The 25525-nt window shown below is 35.9% G+C and overlaps 2 protein-coding genes across 2 annotated transcripts in view; both read left to right on the forward strand.

Moving 5' to 3' along the window:
- The window catches only part of haus4 (HAUS augmin-like complex, subunit 4), a 9139-nt gene extending 1745 nt beyond the window's left edge, over positions 1-7394 (forward strand). The window contains exons 6-11 of the mRNA XM_082171268.1: positions 136-264; positions 2113-2209; positions 3456-3601; positions 4878-5008; positions 5098-5166; positions 7020-7394. Of these exons, the coding sequence (XP_082027394.1) occupies positions 136-264; positions 2113-2209; positions 3456-3601; positions 4878-5008; positions 5098-5166; positions 7020-7194 (747 nt within the window). The 3' untranslated portion in view covers positions 7195-7394. The remainder of the gene's footprint in view (positions 1-135; positions 265-2112; positions 2210-3455; positions 3602-4877; positions 5009-5097; positions 5167-7019) is intronic.
- An 892-nt stretch (positions 7395-8286) lies between these two features.
- ddrgk1 (DDRGK domain containing 1) lies at positions 8287-25478 on the forward strand. The gene is made up of 9 exons (XM_082171302.1): positions 8287-8463; positions 9555-9701; positions 13564-13700; positions 14021-14122; positions 15568-15690; positions 16511-16549; positions 21651-21707; positions 21786-21834; positions 24056-25478. Exons 1-9 carry the CDS (start codon positions 8376-8378, stop codon positions 24220-24222), a joined length of 909 nt encoding a protein of 302 aa, XP_082027428.1. The 5' UTR covers positions 8287-8375; the 3' UTR covers positions 24223-25478.
- The last annotated feature ends 47 nt before the right edge of the window (positions 25479-25525 follow it).

Here is a 25525-nt window from a genome sequence, read left to right on the forward strand (position 1 = left end):
AACATTAAAAATCTTCCAGATCCCAAACTTTTGAACAGCAGTGTATACACACACAGATATATTACACACTAAAGGAGAAGGAAAACGTTAAAAAGCATCATATTTAATAACGTGTGTGTGTGTTTGCTCGTGCAGTTCTTCAGCACACTGGAGCAGTGTGTGATGGTGGGTCAGTGTGTCAATCAGGTGGACATCAGTGAACATCACAGCGGCATTCTGGGACTGACGGCAGAAAGAGTCATGAGACAGATGCCTCCTGAACAGGTGTGTGTGAGTGTGAGTGTGTGTGTGTGTGTGTGTGTGTGTGTGTGTGTGTGTGTGTGTGTGTGTGAGAGAGAGAGAGTGTGAGTGTGAGAGTATTAAAGAGAGAGAGAGTGTGTATGTGAGAGTATTTAAGAGTGTGTGTGTGAGAGAGTATGTGAGAGAGAGAGTATGTGAGAGAGAGAGTATGTGAGAGAGAGAGTATGTGAGAGAGAGAGTATGTGAGAGAGAGAGTATGTGAGAGAGAGAGTATGTGAGAGAGAGAGAGTATGTGAGAGAGAGAGTATGTGAGAGAGAGAGAGTATGTGAGAGAGAGAGAGTATGTGAGAGAGAGAGAGTATGTGAGAGAGAGAGTATGTGAGAGAGAGAGTATGTGAGAGAGAGAGTATGTGAGAGAGAGAGTATGTGAGAGAGAGAGTATGTGAGAGAGAGAGTATGTGAGAGAGAGAGTATGTGAGAGAGAGAGTATGTGAGAGAGAGAGAGAGAGAGAGAGAGAGAGAGAGAGAGAGAGTGTGTGTGTGTGTGTGAGAGAGAGAGTGTGTGAGTATTTAAGAGAGTGAGTGAGTATGTGAGGGTGTGTGAAACTCGTACTTAGTGAAAGTTCTTTTGTCATTTTTATTAGTTTTTTTAATTACTACTTAAGTTTAATTTATTTTTATTGGTAACACTAGTGTTTTCATTTGTTAACAGTATTTAACGTATTAACTAACATGAACTAACATATATTCTTACAGCATTTATTAAACTTTAGTTAATGTTGAGATGAACATTTTAGTTTTTTGGCAAAATATTTTTATTAAGATTTTCTTCATGTAAATACAATCACAATCTTGTTAATACAAATTTGTCCATGTGAACATAATGACTGCATTACATGAATTTAAACCCATTAAAAGGAAAGAATTAATACAGTGAACAACGCTTCTCTCTTCAACATAGGTCATTAAGCATAGAAAATAAAAACATAGTATAACATATAATCTTATCTCAAAGTGTACATTCTTCCACTTTTATTTAAAGTGAAATTTAAGCTTAAACTTAAATTGTGGAACAACAGGTTTCCTCGTCTCAAAAGTCCAAAAAAATCATCTGTCAAATCTAAGTCCTTAATAAAGTCTATGAAAGGTCCCCAAATCCTATCGTATAAATGTTGTTTAGATTTCCTAATGTATGTGATTCTCTCTAGAGGGAGGCTGGACATCATCTGCTTTAACCACTGGGTGGCGCTGGGTCTGTTCACATTCTTCCAAGACAAAGCTATACATTTCTTTGCAGACAACAAAGAGATTAACATTTTAGTTTTTTAAATTCCAGTTAGTAATTTTAGTGCTTCAACTTAAACTAAATGACAATTTTAAGTTGCTATGGCAACTGACTGAAATAAGTTTTTTTCGTTTATTATTGGTATTAAAATGGTATTTTTTGTAAATGCAATACTTTAAATCTAATAATAGAGCAATAAACATTCAAATACACACTCTTAAAAGTATAGCTACAAATTAAACATGTCAACATGAGACATGCATCACTGAGCTGATCTGTGTAAAGTTATATGCAATGTAACTTCTGTTGTAATGATGTAAAGCCAGTAAACGCTGTTGTTGTAATCTCGGGTTTTGTTTTTAAAAATATATTTTGTGAGACAAAAAGGAACAGCTTGTGTTTAAGCAGAGATGATGCAGTTTTTATTATTCATGGCGTACTTTACTACTATCTGAAAACATATTCATCCGTACAGTCACGCAAACAAAAGAATGTCTTTGCGCAAAAACGAATACAAAAAGTCCCAAACGGCCCATGAGTCACATTGTGCACCTTTTAAAGCTTTTCTATCATATTTCTACCTTCAGGACATTGTGCAAATGAAGCAGAGGTTACCATCAGAACTCCTGCAACATCTGAAGAGGAAGGCCGTCAGTATCCTGACGTACTATCAGCCCCAGTGGGGTAAGCTCTTCTTTATAGTACAGTGATGAACCGTATTTAATTGTTTTAAAAAAAATTTTAATGATGAGATTAGGGATGCACGATATATCGGTATCGGCTGATATCTGTTCATTTTTAATGTTATCGGCACGATAAGAAAATTTGTCCGATTTATTAAAGCCGATAAATAATGTATTATTTCCTTCAGCTGAGACACTTCAGATGCATGAGGGTTCATGCATGAGATGCATGTTCAACATGATGGTTTTGAATTGCTTGAAATATGATTGAAATCACTTCAAAAAAGGAAAATACAGTTCAGTGCAACATGTGCAGCGCAAGCCTGTCATATCGGCTACATAACATTATCATGAGAACATTATAATTGTGTGTTTGGGACATGGATTTTACTTGTAAAGCCTGGAACACACCAAGCCGACGCAGACGAACTAGCGCTGATGAAAGCAGACTGTGTTGTCGCCTCGCGTCGGGGTAAAAAGCTGCACTTGAACACACCGAGAGAACTACAGCCGACTGTCAGCTAGAATGCGCGTTCTGCGCCTGCGTGTAAATGAGACAGCTGTCTATTTCTGCAGATATATTCGTCTATATTCGTCATTCAAAAAGGGAAACCGGCGCTGCCGGCTGCAGTTACACAAACCGTAAACAAAGCAGTGCGTGCTTACCGTTTTGAATATCAATCCTGCTAAACACTGTCTTTATTCCACTCCTCTCGTGTTAATATTGAAATATTCGCCAAGGAACACTCAGATAAGATGACATATCATTAGAACAGCCTTCTTCCTATCTGTACCGTTTTGACTTTGCTCGCTATTTTGCTATTATTCTCGTGCACTGACTCGGTCACTAAGCTGAACAGCCAATCAGAGTTCCCTCTTTCACCGACGGCCCGACGCCGATTCAACATGTCGAATCGGCCGTTACAAAGCCGACGAGGACCAATTTCAGCCGACGGTGCGGAACACACTGAGAAGATTTAGTCGGCCGACGCACGGAAACTGCCCGACGGCCGACCGTCGGCTTGGTGTGTTCCAGGTTATAGACTCTTGTTTTTGTAATCAGTTTTTTTTTAATTATATAAAAATTTGGATTTAGATTTAATGGCCGATATATCGGTTATCGGCTTTCAAATATAACGAATTATCGGTTATCGGTATCGGCCAAAATGTTCATATCTGTGCATCCCTAGATGAGATATTTTGTTAGTACGCTGAGTACGAGGAACATGTGTTACTTCTTCTTTCAGAGAATGAAAGCGAGGGTCTCAGGAGTGTGAAGCTTTCTAAACTCCCCGAACTGCTGGACGGTGAACGAAAGAGAGCAAAGAGCCTCACTGAGAGAAACCGAGAGAACGCCACGTCACTGCAGAGACAGACTCACGCGTACCTGTCTGTGAGTCCAACGAAACAACCCTCATGTCTACACTGTCATGTTGTGTCAACATCTGGATCGCTGCCAGACAACCTGTCAAACTCGTTTGATTTTTGTTAGTAATGTTGCTTGTGTCTATAGAATAAAGAAGAAACGGAAAGCTGAGACTCTTCAGATGCGCACTGTTCAACATGATGCTTTTGAATTGTTTGAAATATGATTGAAATCACTTCATAAAGGAAAATACAGTTCAGTGCAAGTCTGTCATATCGGCTACATAAAATTATAATGAGAACAGTTTTATTGTGTGTTTGAGACATGGATTTTAATGGTGAGACTTTTGTTTTTGTAATCAGGCTCTCAAAACTTACATATAAATTTGGATTTAGATTTATCAGCCGATATATCGGTTATTGGCTTTCAGATATAAAGAATTATCGGTTATCGGTATCGGCCAAAATTTTCATATCGGTGCATCACTACAAACTATTCATTTTCAGATGTTATGAATGTTCTCGCATCAGCAATATTTTACTACTTTTAAGAAATCTTTAATTAGGTTAAACCTAATATAGTTTGACTTTTTGCAAAAATAGATATTGTTGTAATTTTTTTCACAATGGCATGATGTTAAAAAACAAACGAACTACTCTTAATTGCACATAGAAACAAAGCAATGAGTTTTTGAGATTGATTTTGGCTTAAAATGAGGATGTCATATTTAATGTCAGTGTTTTATGGTGGTAGATGCTCATGAAATGATGTCTGACGTCATTAGATTGAGTTTATGCCAGGTTATTATGGTTACATTAACTGATATAAAAATTTTGGCTGATATTGATAACCGATAATTCTAAATATTTAAAAGCCGATAACCGATATATCGGCTGATAAATCTAAATCCAAATTTTTATATAATTTTTGAGAGCCTGATTACAAAAACAAAAGTCTCACTATTAAAATCCACGTCCCAAACACACAATTATAATGATGTTCTCATGATAATTTTATATTATTTTACAGGCTTGCGCTGCACATGTTGCACTTTACAGTATTTTCTTTTTTTGAAGTGATTCCAATCATATTTCAAGCAGTTTAAAACCATCATGTTGAACAGTGCACATCTGAAGTGTCTCAGCTGGAGGAAGTAATACATTATTTTTCAGCTTTAATATATCGGCCAAATTTTCTTATCGGCCGATAACAATAACATTAAAAGTGAACATATATCGGCCGATACCGATATAGTGGGCGATATTTCGTGCATCTCTAACATTAGCAGTGTTTGCTTTGACAGGAGCTGCTGAAGTGTATGAAGATCCTTCAGTGTCTCCTCCTGGATCTCAGGCTAAAGGCTCAGAAAGATCTAGACCGGAAAAAGATCGAGTACTTCGAGGCCAAGTGTGAGATTGGTTTGCAGAAGATAAGGTGCGGTGATCATTGCAGATTTGGCTTGTGCTCTGAAATGTAGTTTTGAGGACATCTGCATGTTCATAACGACAAGTTTGTCCCTGCAGGGCCGAGATGCTTGAAGTTCAGCTGGACACCTACACAAGAGACAAGATAGCAGCTCACAAGAAAATAACGTGAGTTGGGTTTTCACAGGAGTCGCTGTTTTATTGACACTATTTACCTTTTTTTAAGGTCCCCCTGTGGTGTAAATCCAGCTTTTAATGTAGTTTATGTGTCTATGTGGTGTTTTTAATACGCTTTAAGACAAACCATGTGTAAGTTCATAAGTCGACAGCATTGCTGAGTATTTCCTCCTTAAAACTGCAGTGAACCAAAGACAGTCTCAAACACACGCTTTGAAATCGCTGGTGTTTCTGACATCACAAACTACCTTGTAACCAATCAGATCAACGTGTGATCGTCAACCAGTGGATCTCTGAGCTGAGTGAGTGAGTGGAGGCGGGGCTCATTTGCATATTCATAGAACCGCGCATACTAAATGAGGCAAGAGTGTCGAGTTACAGTCAAGATATTTTAAGCCTTTTTTTCAAGGAAAAAACTTTTAAATATGTCATTTTGGTGATCAAAGATGTGTTTTAAGGGATGAAATTATTGACTACAGGGGGCAATTAGTGGATGGCAGTCGTGCTATAAATGTTTTGTTCACGCATCAACAGCACAGACTAGATTTTAGATTTTTAAGAAACTATATCATTACTGATTAAATTAGAGAAATTAATATTGTCAATCCAGAGCTTTGTGTCACACAGCTGAGACGTTTAACTGTTGTAGTTTATGTGTGTGCATAAAATAGACACTGAACAGTCAAAACTAGGGATGTACGATATATCGGCCACCATATCGGTATCAGCCGATATATTTTCATTTTTAATGTTATCGTTATCGGCCTGATAAGAAAATTTGGCCGATATATTAAAGCTGATAAATAATGTATTATTTCCTTCAGCTGAGACACTTCAGATGCGACTGTTCAACATTATGGTTTTGAAATGCTTGAAATATGATTGAAAACTTTACAAAAAAGGAAAATACAGTTCAGTGCAACATGTGCAGCACAAGCCTGTCATATCGGCTACATAACATTATCATGAGAACATTATAATTGTGTGTTTGAGACACGGATGTTAATGGTGAGACTTTTGTTTTTGTAATCAGGCTCTCAAAAATTATATAAAAATTTGAATTTAGATTTAGAGTTATCGGCTTCCAAATATAAAGAATTATCGGTATCGGCCAAAATATTGATATCGGTGCATCTCTAAGTTTCAGCCTTTAACCACTTTTCACATATCGGCTACATAAAATTACAAAATATCGGTTATCGGCTTCTAAGTATAAATAATTATCGGTTAAAAAATATTAAAATGAATATGTAAATAATTTGTTAAAATAAATATAAACAATTTAAATAAGTTAATAGATTATATTAAAATAAATAATAAAAAAGATTACAATATGTAAGTAAATAAATTGTTAAAATAAATATAAAAATTGCAAACAAGTTAATAGATTAAAATACATTTAAAACGGCTTGCCATAAGATGATGTCATTGTGGATATCAAGAGCATTGTTACTAGTGGATATGTAATTCCTGATATCAAAAATGATAGTTTTTACTAGTTGAAATTGAATTGTTGATATCGAGGATAAAGGTTTTTAATAGTAAGAATTGTATTTCTGATATTGTGACATTGGAATTTCAACTAGTAAGAAATCAATTCTTGATATCAATAATTGAATTTGAATGGCAGCCTATGGTGACACTTCACTAGTGAAAATACAATTACAGATATCAAGAATTATAGTTTTTACTAGTTAAATTCAATTGTGGATATCAAGATTTAGCATTGTTACTAGTGGAAATGTAATTCCCGGTATCAAGAATGATCATTTGATCAATTATCGATTAGTTTCTCAGCTATTATCTTGCTATAATCAGTGTTGTGTGTGTGTGCTTGTCTTCAGGGAGAAGCTGAACACTGAGCTGAGGACCTCAGAGATGGACAAGCAGGCGGTGGAGTCGAAGCTGGCGTCCTTCGAGATCTACGGGAGAGACTTCGAGACTCTCGCTGAGGAATACTCACGCCTACAACAGGAGATCGCCACCAAATCCTGGGCTCTGAAGGAGTTCTCCACATGAGTGTGTGGATGTGAATAATCATAGCTTGCCCTGTTCATCTGTTATCTAATATTGTTTTTTGCATGTATTTGTTATATTGTTGACCATGTAATATTATTAATTTAGTAATTAATCAGTGCCACTCAACAAGTTTAGGTTTATGAAAAAATTGACTGTCATTTACTGTTTATAAATTAAATATTTTTTTTGTCTTGATGTTATTTTCTTTTTCTGATATTTGTCTCCAACGTAGTATAATCTTGAAATGTTTTTCTGAAATATTGGTTCCAATACATTTTTGAAAGAATTTATTTAGAGTATTAATAAATATAATTTGCTGGTCTGGATTTTGCCGTTTTTTTTTTTTTTTTCATGGTCATATATTCCTTGTAACTTTTAATTTAAGTTTAATACATCTTTTTTTTTTAAATAGACACATTTTAACTAAACCCTGTTTTAACATGTAGTTAAATAAGATCATAAAAAAAGAATTTTTTGAAATGTACGTTCTTATTAAAAAAAATATATATATATATAATTACGTTAATAAATACAAATTCCCATTCGAAATATAAAAAAGTTAATTATATTCAAATAAATAATAAAAAGTAACAAAAATATACAAGCACATACATTATATTAACATAAATACTAAGAAATATTAAAATAATATTAAATAAGTATATATATATACAAGATAAATGAATTAAGAGGAGAATAGATGATTGGATGAATGAGTTAATTTAATGATATATTAATATTATATCATTAGTATATTGTATAGTAAATACCAGTACATCATTTAAGTGCCATATTATACTTATATTACGTTATTCCTCCACGTATATAGAGAGCCTAAGTCCCTCCCCTCCGCTTCCGGCTCATGTTTATTAAAATAAGTAAATAAGTTATATTAAAATTAATATTTAGAAATATTCAAATAAGTAAAATCATACGTATAAGTAACACAAGTTAAATGAATAGATGATTGGATGAATACGTTAATTTAGTTATATATTAATATTATGTCATTAGTATATTGTATAGTAAATACAAGTATATCTTGCCATATTATATTTATTACGTTATTCTTGAGTTCAGACGGAAGTGACGTGTGATCAAGGCTTACGTCAACTTCCTGTTTCTGCACAGAGCTGTTTGTAGTTATCTTAGCAGTGCTAGTTTATTTATTTATCAGCGAAATGGACGTGGTTCTGTATATCGTGGCTGCGCTTATTCTACTCGTTCTGATCGTGTTTGCTGTGAGAGTTCGTGGACGGACGGAGGAAGGTGTGTGGAAATATGGACATTAATACAGTCAGTCATGCGACAGAGCAGCTGTCATTAATAACCTGATGATATTACTGCTCGAAACACTGTTATTAAACCTGTGAAGAACATTTACTCAGTTTCAGGTGTTTATAATATTACAGACTTATTAATACTGTGTGAGAAAAGCATTTTGCTTTCACAATACATATCATTCCAGAGCTGATTTACTTTTAGTTTTCACTTTTGCATCTTAAAAACTAATTTTGTAAAATCTTTTATTCCCCTCAAAATGTCCATGAACCTCCTAGAACCGGGTTTTCACACGTGGGAGAGTTTAGAGGGAAACGGTGTAAAAATGTACTAATAAAAAAATATTAAAATAAATAAGTAAATTAATTATATTAAAATAATAAAAAGATTAAATAAATAAGAAAATCAATTGGTAAAATAAATATAAAATATATTAAAAGAAATAAGTAAATAGATTATATTAAAAGAAATAATACAAAATATTAAAAATAAATAAGTAAATAAATTATATTAAAATACATAATAAAAATATTAATATGTAAATAAATATAAAAAAATTTAATATTTTAATGGTTTATATTAAAATAAGTAATATAAAAGATAATGAATATGTAAATAAATTGTTAAAATAAATATAAACAATTTAAGTTAATAGATTATATTGAAATAAATAATAAAAAAGATTACAATATATAAGTAAATAAATTGTTAAAATAATTATAAAAAATGTAAATAGGTTAATAGATTAAACTGAATATGTAAATAAATTGTCAAAATAAATAAAAAAGATTAAAATAAATAAGTAAATAAATTATATTAAAATACATGCATACAAAATTCAATAATATTGTTATGATTACATAAATAATTTGATTAAAATAAATAAATACTGTAGAAAGAATAATACATCTATCAGTACAGCACTATAGTGAGGAGAGAAAAAAACAATGTAACTTAATAGAAATTGATTATAAAATTGATTAAAAATGTAAGTTTTAAAAAAAGTAATGAAGTATGTAGTACCAAATGTGTGTGACCTGTGAGGATGGGGCGTGAACTCTTGTGTTCTCTTCTCTCAGCGGACCGCGAGGAGCATCGGGATGTGGCGTCTCGATCCGTGTCTCGTCCGCAGGCTTCAGAGGAGCGTCCCGTGGGAATGCCCCGCCGCCGGAGAAACCTGCACACCCGAGTGAGCGCGCAGCGGGCACAGCGGGCATCAGACAACGGTACTCAGTCAACACAGTCATTAACATAAACCACTGCGCTCCACGCAACACTGTAACAGTTACAATCAACACAGTCATTCATAAACCACTGCGCTCCCCGCAACACTGTAACAGTGACAATCAACACAGTCATTAACATAAACCACTGCGCTCCACGCAACACTGTAACAGTTACAATCAACACAGTCATTAACATAAACCACTGCGCTCCACGCAACACTGTAACAGTGACAATCAACACAGTCATTAACATAAACCACTGCGCTCCACGCAACACTGTAACAGTTACAATCAACACAGTCATTCATAAACCACTGCGCTCCACGCAACACTGTAACAGTTACAATCGACACAGTCATTCATAAACCACTGCACTCCACGCAACACTGTAACAGTTACAATCAACACAGTCATTCATAAACCACTGCGCTCCACGCAACACTGTAACAGTTACAATCAACACAGTCATTCATAAACCACTGCGCTCAACGTAACACTGTAACAGTTACAATCAACACAGTCATTAACATAAACCACTGCGCTCCACGCAACACTGTAACAGTTACAATCAACACAGTCATTCATAAACCACTGCGCTCCACGCAACACTGTAACAGTTACAATCAACACAGTCATTAACATAAACCACTGCGCTCCACGCAACACTGTAACAGTTACAATCAACACAGTCATTCATAAACCACTGCGCTCAACGCAACACTGTAACAGTTACAATCAACACAGTCATTAACATAAACCACTGCGCTCCACGCAACACTGTTACAGTTACAATCAACACAGTCATTAACATAAACCACTGCGCTCCCCGCAACATTGTAACAGTTACAATCAACACAGTCATTAACATAAACCACTGCGCTCCCCGCAACACTGTAACAGTTACAATCAACACAGTCATTAACATAAACCACTGCGCTCCCCGCAACACTGTAACAGTTACAATCAACACAGTCATTCATAAACCACTGCGCTCCCTGCAACACTGTAACAGTTACAATCAACACAGTCATTCATAAACCACTGCGCTCCCCGCAACACTGTAACAGTTACAATCAACACAGTCATTCATAAACCACTGCGCTCAACGCAACACTGTAACAGTTACAATCAACACAGTCATTAACATAAACCACTGCGCTCCACGCAACAGTGTAACAGTGACAATCAACACAGTCATTCATAAACCACTGCGCTCCACGCAACACTGTAACAGTTACAATCAACACAGTCATTCATAAACCACTGCGCTCCACGCAACACTGTAACAGTTACAATCAACACAGTCATTCATAAACCACTGCGCTCCACGCAACACTGTAACAGTTACAATCAACACAGTCATTAACATAAACCACTGCGCTCCACGCAACACTGTAACAGTTACAATCAACACAGTCATTCATAAACCACTGCGCTCCACGCAACACTGTTACAGTTACAATCAACACAGTCATTCATAAACCACTGCGCTCCCCGCAACACTGTAACAGTTACAATCAACACAGTCATTAACATAAACCACTGCGCTCCCCGCAACACTGTAACAGTTACAATCAACACAGTCATTAACATAAACCACTGCGCTCCCCGCAACACTGTAACAGTTACAATCAACACAGTCATTCATAAACCACTGCGCTCCCTGCAACACTGTAACAGTTACAATCAACACAGTCATTAACATAAACCACTGCGCTCCCCGCAACACTGTAACAGTTACAATCAACACAGTCATTCATAAACCACTGCGCTCCCTGCAACACTGTAACTGTTACAATCAACACAGTCATTCATAAACCACTGCGCTCCCCGCAACACTGTAACAGTTACAATCAACACAGTCATTCATAAACCACTGCGCTCAACGCAACACTGTAACAGTTACAATCAACACAGTCATTAACATAAACCACTGCGCTCCACGCAACACTGTAACAGTTACAATCAACACAGTCATTAACATAAACCACTGCGCTCCACGCAACACTGTAACAGTTACAATCAACACAGTCATTCATAAACCACTGCGCTCCACGCAACACTGTTACAGTTACAATCAACACAGTCATTCATAAACCACTGCGCTCCCCGCAACACTGTAACAGTTACAATCAACACAGTCATTAACATAAACCACTGCGCTCCCCGCAACACTGTAACAGTTACAATCAACACAGTCATTAACATAAACCACTGCGCTCCACGCAACACTGTAACAGTGACAATCAACACAGTCATTAACATAAACCACTGCGCTCCACGCAACACTGTAACAGTGACAATCAACACAGTCATTCATAAACCACTGCGCTCCACGCAACACTGTAACAGTTACAATCAACACAGTCATTCATAAACCACTGCGCTCCCCGCAACACTGTAACAGTTACAATCAACACAGTCATTCATAAACCACTGCGCTCCACGCAACACTGTAACAGTGACAATCAACACAGTCATTCATAAACCACTGCGCTCCACGCAACACTGTAACAGTTACAATCAACACAGTCATTCATAAACCACTGCGCTCCACGCAACACTGTAACAGTGACAATCAACACAGTCATTCATAAACCACTGCGCTCCACGCAACACTGTAACAGTTACAGCAGAGGAAGGGTTACATTTGTAGCGAAGTTCATTGTTTTGGCAACACTTTAATATAAGGTTCATTAGTTAGTTCAAGTTAGTTAATACATTAACTGATGTTAACTAATGAACCTTAATGTAAAGTGTTACACTGGTCAATTTTGCTTCTTTCAGACTAGTGGAAAGAAAACATAATATAACACAATAAACATCATTCCAGAGCTGTAATAAAAAATATTAAAATAAATAAGTAGATAAATTATATTAAATTAAATAATAATAAGATTAAAATAAATAAGTAAATAAATTATATTAAAATAAAAAATAAAAAAATATTAAAATAAGTAAATAAATTATTCTAAAATAAGTAAATACATACATACAATTTAATTGAAATAATAACATAAATAATTTGATTAAAATAAATAATGAATTCTAAATCGTTCATATATATATATATATATATATATATATATATATATATATATATATATATATATATATATATATATATATATATACACAACTTGCCTGATTTTTATTTTAAAAAATCCTAAAAATATTGTGTAAATATTATGTAAAGTGTCCTTTGGTTCTTGAAAGGCACTATATAAATAAAACATTATTTATTAATATTATTGTGAAAATCAATTTTTCTGGCTATTGACAGTATTCTGTTATTTCCCTGTTTATTGCTGTGAAGCTGCTTTGAAACTATATGTATTATACCGTATAAAGCGCTGTTTAACTTCACTTTTCTGATTTATGTGATGAAATGAGAAATTCAAAATCTCCTCTGTAAAAACCTTACTCTAATATTTCAACAAAATCAGACAAGAATTTTGAGCCCATCTTAATCCAATGTCTAGTGAACATTATGCAAATTAGTGCATATTTAATTGCACTCATTTGCATAATTAAACAACTTTTCACAAATCTTGTAATACTAAACGGTGTACCACAATTCATCAACAATTTCTGACCCCATTGGCAGATAATTTTCCTTGTTTTAAGCAAAAACTCACTTAATTTAAATTTTTTTTATCAGGAAACAAGATAGAATTTCTAATGTCATTTTACTAATCTAGTAAATGCATCTTGATTATGAAGTTTTAGATATTTGGACTGGAAACAAGACAAAAATACTGAGTGAGAAAAGCATGTTTTGCAGTGTTTGAATAATCTTGTCCACCACTGTACATCACAGAAGAGGTTTTCAGTGAACCTGAAAGTGTTTAACTCTCTTCAGAGGACAGTCCTGTGGAAGCCGATGAGGATCAGGAAGACAGGCCAGCGTCTGAAGAACGACCTCAGGCCGCCGGGAAAGTGGGAGCGAAGAAACAGAAGAAGCTGGAAGAGAAGCAAGCGCGAAAAGCTCAGAGAGAGGTCACAACACCACTGCCACTGTGTTTAAATGTTTATTTGTGGAATATTATCTAGGCTCATTTATGTATATTTGTAAAACACAACACATATTTGTTACTCCTCTGCGTTTCCGCTCAGATTGATCGTTGTATTATTCGCACATTGCTTTCTGTTTGTTTGCGTGTCGAGTTTTCCTTTGCAAAGCAGATCGAGTTCGTTTGCAAAATGCTGGATATGTTTGTTTATGTTTGTTTATGGCACAAAATTCACTCCATATGCAACATCTCACGTTTCAGACGTATGGTGATTAATGTGTGTGTGTGTGTGTGTGTGTGTTTTAGGCCGAGCTGGAAGAGCGAGAGGAGAGGAAGAAGATGCAGGAACTCCGAGATCAAGAGAGACAGAAAGAAGAGGAGAAGGAGAAACTGCAAGAGCAAAAACAGGTCATTATCACAAATAATGCTTTTCTGTCTGGAGACACTGCAAAACATGCTTTTCTTACTTTGTCTTGTTTCCAGTCCAAACATTTACAAATTCTTAAATCAAGATGCATTTACTAGATGAATGAAATGCCATTAGACATTATGTCTTGTTTTCTAGGGAAATAAATCAAAATTAAGTGAGTTATTGCTTAAAAAAAGCAAGATTATCTGCCAATGGAGTCAGAAAAATAATGTTAATTCAAACAGAAACAATATAATTTTTCTTACTCCATTGGCAGATCATTTTGCTTGTTTTAAGCAACAACTCACGTAATTTTGAGTTATTTCCCTAGAAAAGAAGACATAATATCTAATGGCTTTTTACTACTTTAGTAAATACATCTTGATTTAAGAATTTGTAGATGTTTGAACTGGAAACAAGACAAAAATACCAAGTAAGAAAACACTTACTATAGTAAGTGTCAGAAGCGGGACTTTTATTTTGACAGCGCTGAGAACCCAGATAAGCAGAAGCACCAGTTCTCTGTCTTCATCAGTTTACTGTCTTTGTCTAACAATGGAAATCAAACGCTATAATACTTTGTCCATATAGTAAAAAACACATTTTAAAGTCGGCATGAAACGGGATTTGCGCTAGTCGTTCTGATGTATATCCATTTCTGGAACAAGAACAAATGTAGGCCGGGGACTGATGTGTCCGTGGGCAATTGATCACAAATTAATTCATTTTCAAATTATTTATTTTGTATTTTTAGGGATGCGCGATATATCGGCCACTATATCGGTATCGGCCGATATCGGTTCATTTTGAATGTTATCGGCCTGATAAAAGAATTTGGCTGATATATTAAAGCTGATAAATTAACGATTATTTCCTTCAGCTGAGACACTTCAGATGCGACTGTTCAACATGAGGGTTTTCAATTGATTGAAATATTAAAATCACTCAAAGGAAAATACAGTTCAGTGCAACATGTCTGTCATATCGGCTACATGAAATTATCATGAGAACATCATAATTGTGTGTTTGAGACGTGGATTTTAATGGTGAGACTTTTGTTTTGTAATCAGGCTCTCAAAAATTATATAAAAACTTCCGATATAAAATCAGCCGATATATCGGGTATCGGCTTTCAAATATAAAGAATTATCGGTTATCGGTATCGGCTGAAATTTTGATATCGATGCATCACTATTTATTTTAGTGAAAATTATGTACAATACATATAAATTCCATTGCAGAAATTATGCATGTTATTTACTACTTTAAAATAGGGCTTTATTTTGGCCATCGCCGACCTAATCTAACCAAGATATTGGCATTGGGCATCAAAACTTTTTTTATTTTCTTTACTTTATATGTGTAATTCACTGTGAAACTCATGTGGAACACAGAAAAACAGCTTTCCTGCTTAAATATCAGTGAATGTCTGTAAATGTCACAGGAGGATGAGTTGCGTCGTGCTAAAGAGGATCAGGAGAGGAGAGAAGAGGAGGAGTACCAGCGGATGAAGGAGGCGTTTGTGATCGAGGATCAGGGAGAAGCAGAAGAGCTCGACGAACAAGAGGTGTGTTTCCTCAGAACATCTGTGGCCCTGTCCATCCGCTGCTAAAGTTACTCAGTGTTTAGTGACGGGAGTGAGTGTGTTTGCTACAATGTATCCGTGCAAACCTGCAACGGTTGTAAAAGTTCACTTTAGGGTCATTCCTGGTTCAGTTATTAAAGGGTTCATGACATGGATTTTTTTTATTTTAATATGTTTCTTGAGGTTCACTTATAATTGTAATCGTTTTTTTTGCACGAAAAACAAATATATATGTAGAAAAATGATTATTTTTAACCCTCACTCTGTCTGAAATTAGCGTCTGCGTGGCTCCTTTAAAGTCTCCCTTTAGTAAATAATTGTATCCCTTAAAACACAAAAATGCCACATTTAAAAGTTTTTTCTGTCCTGTCCATCCGGTGCTAAAGTTATTTAGTGTTTAGTGATGGGAGTGAGTGTGTTTGCAACAATGTATCAGTGCAAACCTGCAAAGGAAGTTGAGTAACGCTTTATTTTACAGTGTCCTTGTTACATATGTTACATGTACTTACCATAGTAATAACAGTAAATTATGCATAATTACATGGACGCCATTATAATAAACCATCCTCTGTTTCTGACACTGGGATCTTCTGAAGTCTTTACAGAGACTCAAACCAACTAGATAAACATTCTTTCACTCTTGCATTTGTCCTGTTGTCGACAGACTCGAGCGTGTGGAGTCCGTCAGAAACTGAACTTGATTTCTCGTGTCATGACCCCTTTAAGGCGAGACACTACAGGCGAGACAATCTGAATGTAAAGCAAAATCTGTCAGATTTTAAAGTTATTTTGTGTTTTTCAGTCTCGCAATCTCCTGCAAGAGTTCATCCAGTACGTCAAGGTAAAGTGTGTCAGTTATACATCCAGATTAAAGCTGTTGCATTCATATTTATGAGTTGAAAGGCAGCGGTGTGTTGCAATATGCCTGTTATGATAGTGCACTATAAAGTATGATATGCTGCACAAATGAAAGATATTTTATTATAATTGTCTCTTTTTATTTGGAACTTGAATGATGTGCTTAAAGCAAACGATCAGATGATTATGGAAGCTTGTTTCCGCCACAGAATAAAACATTTTAAAAGATAATTGCGACTTTTTATCTCACAATTGCGAGTTTATATCTCACAATTCTGACATCTTTTCTCACAATTCTCAGATATAAAGTCCAATTCTAAGGAAAAAAAGACAGACTTTTTTTTTTAATCTCAGAATAGTTTATATCTCGCAATTGCGTGTTATAAAGTCAGAATTGCGAGATATAAACATGCAATTCTGAGAAAAAAAGTCAGAATTTCAAGTATATTTCTCGCAATTGCGAGTTTATATCTCATAATTCTGACTTTATAACACGCAATTGTGACTTTATATCACGCAATTTTTTTATTTTTTTATTATCTTTTTATTGATTGACATTTTATTAACATAACAGACAGAAAAGAGAGAAAAATAAAGAAAGAAATTAAAGCTGCAAGCAGCATTTATCGGGGTTCAAGCAGTTAAGGCCTTTAAGGCCTTTAAGCACACAAGCATCAAAAGACATTAAGTTTTATTTAGCAAGCATTTAACAACTGCCATCATAGATGAAAAAGTCAATTTACAGCCAATACAGGCAGTGTACCATAGGAAATATATGGTTTTAAAGCGTTTTTACAGTTATAGCACCTTTTTGCCTGAGTCTTCTTATAGTCTTGCCTGATCTCCACCACTTATATTAGTAGTACTCAAAGTGTGCCCATATATATATGTGTCAGATTTGTTGTAAATATGTAATTTTGATAAGGAGTTTAGACAATTATATTCAGTGGCGTAACGAGCCAACACCGGGCCCTTAAGTAGGATTATCAAGGCGGGCCCCTTGATGACGCAATTGATGACATTGATGACGCAATGTCCGCGAGTAGGCTACCATGAATAGGGCAGGATATATAAGAGATGAGATGACTAACAAAATCAGGAGTAGCCTACGCTCACCAAAAAAAAAACAACAACAGCGCACCATAACACATTGTTAGGCCTAGGTCCAAATACATAAAAAAGATGCTCTCTTACATTTTCCGAGCTTTCCTTTGTGCAACTGCAAAGTTGTCGATTAGATCTGGATTGTGCGCACAGGCATTCTCAATTGACCCTTTGCAGGGAGTTTGATTGACAGGTGATCTGACTAATCATAATCCGCCATTTTGCCCAACAAAGCAGTCAGGAGAGTTAGTAGATTAACATTGGAGGATTTAAATTTGAAAAACAAAGTGTACTGACATCTTAGCACTTTAAAACAACATTCCTTTTATGTTTATTCATGTTTATTTTAATGCTATAAATTAACTAGAAGGAAGAGATGATCAGTTCACAAGCAGCTTTAACTGAGCCTCGAGTCTACAGCGATCTGTCAGACACATTAAAGAGTCACAAACAAAACGGTATTTATTGTTTAAATGTCTCTAAAAAATTACTACATTTGAAAGGTGAGACTTTGTTTCATATCAAAAGTACTTGTCTGTCAGTGCGCAGTCTTTTCTCTGATCCGCAATGTATTTTTCACTGTGTGAGAACTTGGTGTGGTGTGAGAGTCAGACATACGCTTGTCAGACATAGCAACAGTAACTAAAGTGGGCGGGTCTTTGCGAACGGTCATTGACAGTATGGACGGGGATTCGCCAGTCCCAATTCAAAACAAATTTCATCACAATCCATCATTGTTCGTTTCAAACATGTGAGAGCATCAAAATGATCCATGGGTGAAATTGATTAGATTTAATTTATTTTTTTGTCAGTTCCTATCCTAATTTTAACATTTTGGCGTTATTGTTTAGCTATTTACCTATGTCTTCAAATTTTCTTTGTTTTTTTGTTGTTGTCTCGATCGGACTAACGGCTTTGAAGATAACCACAATTTTTTAAAGCTCTAAATGACACTTACAAAAGTCATAAGGCGAAACCTGGCATGTTTGGTATTGTTGGACTCGGCAAGGATTCAGGAGTCTTAAGAGGTCACTCATGTGAATAAAACACGGGCTTGAAACTTCTAAGGCTACTTCAAGGCATTGTGCCAATGACGTATACTGAGTTTTTTGAGATACACCAATGTTCTCATAGACTATCATGGCACCCTGGACAAAGACACTGCGTGCCAATTATCAGTAGACTAATGGTTGGGTGCGCTTATAGCTATTTTCATGATTTTTTCACTGTTATGGCGCCAACAAAAGGCCAATTGTCACGATTTTTTTCATGTCAACTCAGATTGAGCTTATGAACATGTGTCCCAAGTTTAGCGAAAATATCTCTTTCCGCTCACAAGTTATAACAATTTTATAGCGCCACCAAGTAACCAATTGCCATGATTTTTTTCACATGACCTCAGAATGAGCTCATGAACATGTGTCCCAAGTTTTGTGAAAATATCTCTTTCCGTTCACAAGTTATAACCGTTTTATAGTGCCACCTAGTGGCCAATTGTTGCGATTTTTTTCAAGTGATCTCAGATTGAGCTCAGGAAGAAGTATCCCAAGTTTAGCAAAAAAATCTCTTTCCGTTCACAATTTATAACTGTTTTAGTAAAAGTGGCCCTGGTGCCATCAAATATTTTGGTTCCCTTTATCGACCGTTGATTGAAATTTTGAATTTTTTGGATGATTATTGATTGTCAGACTCCAGAGAATATTCTTGCAGTGGTTTGGTTCCGATCGGGAGAAAAACCTAGGAGAAGTTTGCAAAAATAGGTTTTTCAAAAAAATGCAATTTACTCGAAATTGGCGCCTGAAGGGCGAGCAAATCGGAGATAGCCATTTTGTCCGCCTTGAGCCAAGGATTCCAACGATATAAGACACTTGATCCTGGGACAAACGGTCTAAGAGTTGTGAGCGATTTAGTACTTTTGGTTGCTGTAGCGCCACCTATGGGCCAATTGGGGTCATACTCTGATAGGTTGTCCCCAAATTGAGGCCTACCATCTGGCCAGGTTTCACGTCTCTAGGCCTTACGGTTTGTCCTGCACGATGCGTTTTACGAATCCTTACAATTACAATAGGGTTTCAGCATTTCATGCTTGAACCCCTAATAAGAATGAAGGCTTTTTGCCAGTTATAGCGCCACCTATGGTCCGATCTCCATGAAACTCTGCATGCTTCCTCACCATGTTCTGACACATATGCTCATCAATTTTTGTGAAGTTCTGAGTTTTCATTTGGGATTTATAGGCTTTTTAGTGTATTTTGCCACGCCCCTTTTCTAAATGACCCTGTTACAGCCAGCCAAATGCAAAAGTTCAACTTTTTTTCGATAATTATTGATCTAGAGGGTCCAGAGAATTGTCCTAGACTGGTTTGGTTCCGATCGGGCCAAAAACCAGGGACTAGTTCGCAAAAGTAGGTTTTGGACAAAATCCGACATAGCAGAAAATTTTCCCTGCCTACATCCAAATCGGAGATAGCCATTTTGTCCGCCTTGAGCCAAGGATTCCAACGATATAAGACACTTGATCCTGGGACAAACGGTCTAAGAGTTGTGAGCGATTTAGTACTTTTGGTTGCTGTAGCGCCACCTATGGGCCAATTGGGGTCATACTCTGATAGGTTGTCCCCAAATTGAGGCCTACCATCTGGCCAGGTTTCACGTCTCTAGGCCTTACGGTTTGTCCTGCACGATGCGTTTTACAAATCCTTACAATTACAATAGGGTTTCAGCATTTCATGCTTGAACCCCTAATAATCATAATAAAAATTTTAATAAAATACAGCAAATTAAATGAAGTCAGTCCATGGTGACAGATCACGGTTCATCCTTTGTGAATGTTATGTAAACATGCCAAACCCCGTTATGACATGGTAGTGTCAGAGGTCCATATCCTTCGGAAGGCATCTCCCTTATTTTTTAGGGCGTATGTGCGTTGTTCCAGTCTTAAAGTTTCACTTAGGATTTGTTTAAACAGATTAATGATGGGGGTCTTTGTTGATTCCAATTGAGCAAGATGCATTTCTTTGCTATATAGGACATTATGATAATCCTTTTCCTGCATGTGGTGTCCAGTGTCTTGTCCAATTCCGTACCAAAGAGGTACAGATATCACACAATTTTGACTTAATACACAATTGTGACTTTATATCACATAATTTTGAGATAAAAAGTCAGAATTGTGAGATTAAAAAGTCGCAATTACCTTTTTTATTTTTCACTCTGTGGCAGAAACAAGCTTCCACAGATGATTGATATCAAATTAATGAATCAGTCTTTTTTATGTAAATCAAAACAGATTCTGATCCAGTGAATCAATTCAAAGGTGTTGAAAAATAGTCAAATAGACACATTTGTACAGAACTGTGATGCACATCTAGTGTAAATATGTGAAGCACATACAGTCAAACCATAATGATTCAGACACCAGATATAATTTTTGATATTTTTCTACTAGTGTGATCAGGACACTATAGATCATTTATGTAAGTGAGGAGAGCAAAATAAAGTAAACTGTGACATATTACACCCAAACACTCTTCATTCAGTGACTACCAGTGACATTTATACAAATTTGGGATCAAAAATGATTGGGACACTTTGAGCTGATCATGTTTTGCTGAAGTGTTTTGTCTTTAATTGCTAATGCTCTTTTTACACACAGACTGAACAAAATGAAGCATTGCTTGGTGATTGGTTGAGCTAAACTGGTATTATCTAATTGTGTAGTTAAATTTAACAGCTGACAGATATTCAACATAATTCATGTGTGAGACAGTCTAACAGAAGGACGGACAAAACCAGTCAAATATCAACTGAGTTCTGCTCATATTTTATTACCATTTTCTAAACTATAGCGAATAAACTGAGATAATGTGAGAAATGTTGAAGGAGTCTGAATACATTTTGGTTTGACTGTATATCTGCTACAACAAAATCGTTTATATTATAGCCTATATTTATGGCACTTGTATTCACTTCTATCTCAGAAATCCAAAGTGGTTTTGCTGGAGGACTTGGCGTCTCACTTCGGCTTGCGCACACAGGTCAGTGTTCAGTGCCACAGTTTTGACTTCTGAACACATCTGAGTGCTTTAAGCTGATCATGTGTTTCTTCACGTCAGGACGCTATTGCCCGACTTCAGGACCTGATCGCAGACGGTTCCCTTACAGGTACGAGTGTGTGACTTCATCCTGATGCAGAACACACACTTAACACCATTACAGCAGTTCCTCAACCTTCCTGTTTTTTAGAGATGCACGATATATACACTGGCGGAGCTAGGGGTTGGCCAGGGGTGGCTGTGGTCACCCTTGGTCTAAGCTTGGCCACCCCTCTCACAACTGCTGTTTCTGTCTCTTTTTTTATTGACAAAAATTGCGTTTTTTAAAACGCTGAACCGTCTCTTTAAGACCACAAAAAACATGAGACTTTTCAGACTCACACTCCAACTTCACCTCAGCACCAGGCGCGAGTCAAACGAGTGCGGAGATGTGCAAGTGCAGAATGAGCTTCAGCAGAACATCAGACAGTGATATGCACATAGTAAATATAGAGTCAATCTTACTCAAAACGGCCTTGCAACCCACCAGTTGAGTAAGTCGAATAGTGTGCAGTCAACAACAAACGTAATTCTCTTTCTTTCTGATGCAACTTCTATTTTAGAAGATGTGTGTGTGAAAGCTTGTGACACTTCTGTCAGATGCTGAGAAAAGGGCGTTGTCCTTATTCAGTTGGCTATCTTCGGTCAGATGAGATGTTGTCAGGCCAAATGTCAGTAAAACTAACTAACTTTCCTGTCATACCTGTGCTAGCGGTACACACATCACACGCTAATGTGGCGTCCTGTAGCCGTAGTTCTGTCGTCAATTAACTGATTGAATCAAAAAGGCGATTAAAGCTGTCAAAACTGCATGCATGTATTTGTTATATATGCGTCACATGTGTCTGGATTAAAATATTCTGCTATGTGAGATCACAATATAAGGCACAAACTGATATGTAATGTTTTAATGTCCAAATAAATGTGAGCATTTGTACTAGACGATTCATTTTGCGTTAATTTGTAAAGGACAAACAAAAATGGATAATTTTTAAATCCATAAAATAACAAATTTTACATTCTGGCAACATTACATTATGAAAAACATAACATTTTACATGATGTGCTGTTGACTTCCGCCTTGTTCACATTCTTCACATGGGGATTCAAAAGAGAACTTTTGTTTTCCTTTTTAATTTAGGTATGATTGAACTGTTGCAATTATTCATTTTGACAACTAATATAGAACGTTTTTTTGGTTGGTTGAAGAGTTCATTGATTATATAAAACGCATTGAAGGTTGAATAATCTTTGGACTACAGTAGTTATCTGCATGTTATCTCATCCATGAAGATGCAACACTGTAGAACAAGCTACTGGAGATTTAGAGAACCAGAACCAAGCTAACTGAGCAAGATGAACTTTAGCTATAGTGTGTGCCCTTTTATTACTATTTAATTAATTTTAATATGAGGTGGTGGGTAATAATAAAAAAATATAAAATTCACTCAGTATTCCATGATTCCCAATTCACTACTATCTCAATTACAATTAAGTACAAATTAACTTTATTCAGTTGTGTAGGCACTAAAACAGTCCAATACATTATCAAATTATTTTTTATGATAAAATAATTAAGATTTCTGTGCCACCCCAGACTGGTTGCTGGCCCTTGCCTGGCCACCCCTATGGAAAAATCCTGGCTCCGTCACTGGATATATATCGGCCAACATGTCGGTATCGGACGATATTTTTAATGTTATCGTTATCGGCCAGATAAGAAAATTTGTCTGATATATTAAAGCTGATAAATAATGTATTATGTCCTTCAGCTGAGACACTTCAGATGCGCACTGTTCAACATGATGGGTTTGAATTGCTTGAAATCACTTTTTTTTTTAAATATCGGCTCATATCGGCTACATAAAATTATCATGAGAACATTATAATTGTGTGTTTAGGACATGGATTGTAATGGTGAGACTTGTTTTTTGTAACCAGGCCTTTAAAAATTATATAAAAATTGGGATTTAGATTTATCAGCCAATATATCGGTTATCGGCTTTGAAATGTAAAGAATTATCGGTTATCGGTATCGGCCAAAATTTCATATCGGTGCATCCCTACTGTTTTTATAATGCAATACAGGGTTTCTGCTGATCTTAAAGTCTTAATTCATACGTTCACAAATTATGTCCAAAAAACCAAATGTGGGCGGGGCTTGATTTTGTCCATGTGGAATTGATTGGATAGTTGTGATTTGCTATTGGTGGATCTGATGTGAGTGACAGGTTATAGCCCCGCCCTGGTCACCAGAGAAGAGATTAAGATAATCTGTTGTGTTTCTCCAGGAGTGATCGACGACCGAGGGAAGTTTATCTTCATCACACCGGAGGAGTTGAACGCTGTGGCTCAGTTCATCAAGCAGAGAGGACGAGTGTCCATCACTGAACTCGCTCAAGCCAGCAACACCCTCATAAACCTCACGCCCGACATCCAGAGCACACCCGCAACATAAAGGGCTCATAGTCCTCATCACGAGGACTTGTGAATCAAGAGGGATGCAGCTTATCATTTATAGTCTGTCATGTCAGAACTGCGGATAGAAGCTCGTTTCTGCCACAGAGTAAAAAAAATATAAGAAAGGAAACTTTATATCTCGCAATTCTGATGTTATTTCTCAGAATTCTGTTTATTTCTCACAATTCAGAGTTTATACACTGCAAAATATGCTTTTTCTTATTTAGTGTTTTTGTCTTGTTTCCAGTCCAAATATCAAAAAATTCTTAAATCAAGATGCATTTACTAGATGAGTGAAATGCCATTCGATATTATGTCTTGTTTTCTGGGGAAATAAATCAAAATTAAGTGAGTTTATGCTTAAAACAAGCAAAATTATCCACCAATAGGGTCAGAAAAATAATGTTAATTCAAACAGAATCAACATTGGCAGATAATTTTGCTTTTTTTAAGCAAAAACTCACTTAATTTTGATTTATTTCCCCAGAAAACATACTAATAAAATACAGTTTTTGCAGTGTCTCACAATTATGATTAAAAAGAATAAAGAATTGTTAGTCATGAACTCTGAATTGCAAGGAAAAAAATAGCAAATACCTTTTTTATGTTTTATTCCATGGCAGAAACTTATTTCAGCACAGAGGAATCATATTCAGTGCCTGAGAAGGAGATTGTATTTCATTAGTCTCACACACACATCTCAGACAGGGTTCTCACTACTGTAGTTTTGATTTTCATAGTATATTTTTCTAGCAAGAATCAAGTCTACAATATTTCATGCACTTATAATGTCTGTTAAATGATTGGTTAAGGCCTTTATCACAAACAACTGAAAAAGTCATGGATATTTATTGGTCTGAAACTGGGAACCCTGTCACTGTGGACTGTCCTGTCCAATAAAAAGTGTCACAAAAAACTATTGTAATGACATTTTAAACATGTAAGGCTTTTATTGTTTATTTTTCCTTAAACTAGCTGGTCGTCTTTATTATTTTGATTCTCCCCAGCAGTATCGAATGAGAAACCGAAAGCATGCATATGAGAGGACTGCTTTATTCCCGGCAGGAATTATAATTGTTTACTGGTTGTTTATCTTGTGACATTAATTTTCCTGAAGCGCATCTTTTCTATTTGCACATAATTTTTGTATTGGTTTTAAAGATTTCAAAATACAGCCAGGGTTTATATATAGGATAGGATACATTATACATCAGGATAAACAGAAAAAATTTAATAAAATCAAAAGAAATCTGACTCAGATGTCTCGTGCTGTGCATGTGTGTCCTGCATGTGCGCGTCGA

Source organism: Leuciscus leuciscus (assembly GCF_965113295.1).
Source record: "Leuciscus leuciscus genome assembly, chromosome: 5".
In the NCBI taxonomy this organism is placed as follows: Eukaryota; Metazoa; Chordata; class Actinopteri; order Cypriniformes; family Leuciscidae; genus Leuciscus; species Leuciscus leuciscus.

What these genes read in the sequence shown, in the direction of transcription:
- ddrgk1 (XM_082171302.1), top strand. Translation starts at nt 8,376, where the DNA reads ATGGACGTGGTTCTGTATATCGTGGCTGCGCTTATTCTACTCGTTCTG. An exon ending in TCGTGGACGGACGGAGGAAG is followed by an intron (nt 8,464 to 9,554) that starts GTGTGTGGAAAT and finishes CTCTTCTCTCAG; the next exon opens with CGGACCGCGAGGAGCATCGG. An exon ending in ACTTCGGCTTGCGCACACAG is followed by an intron (nt 21,708 to 21,785) that starts GTCAGTGTTCAG and finishes TCTTCACGTCAG; the next exon opens with GACGCTATTGCCCGACTTCA.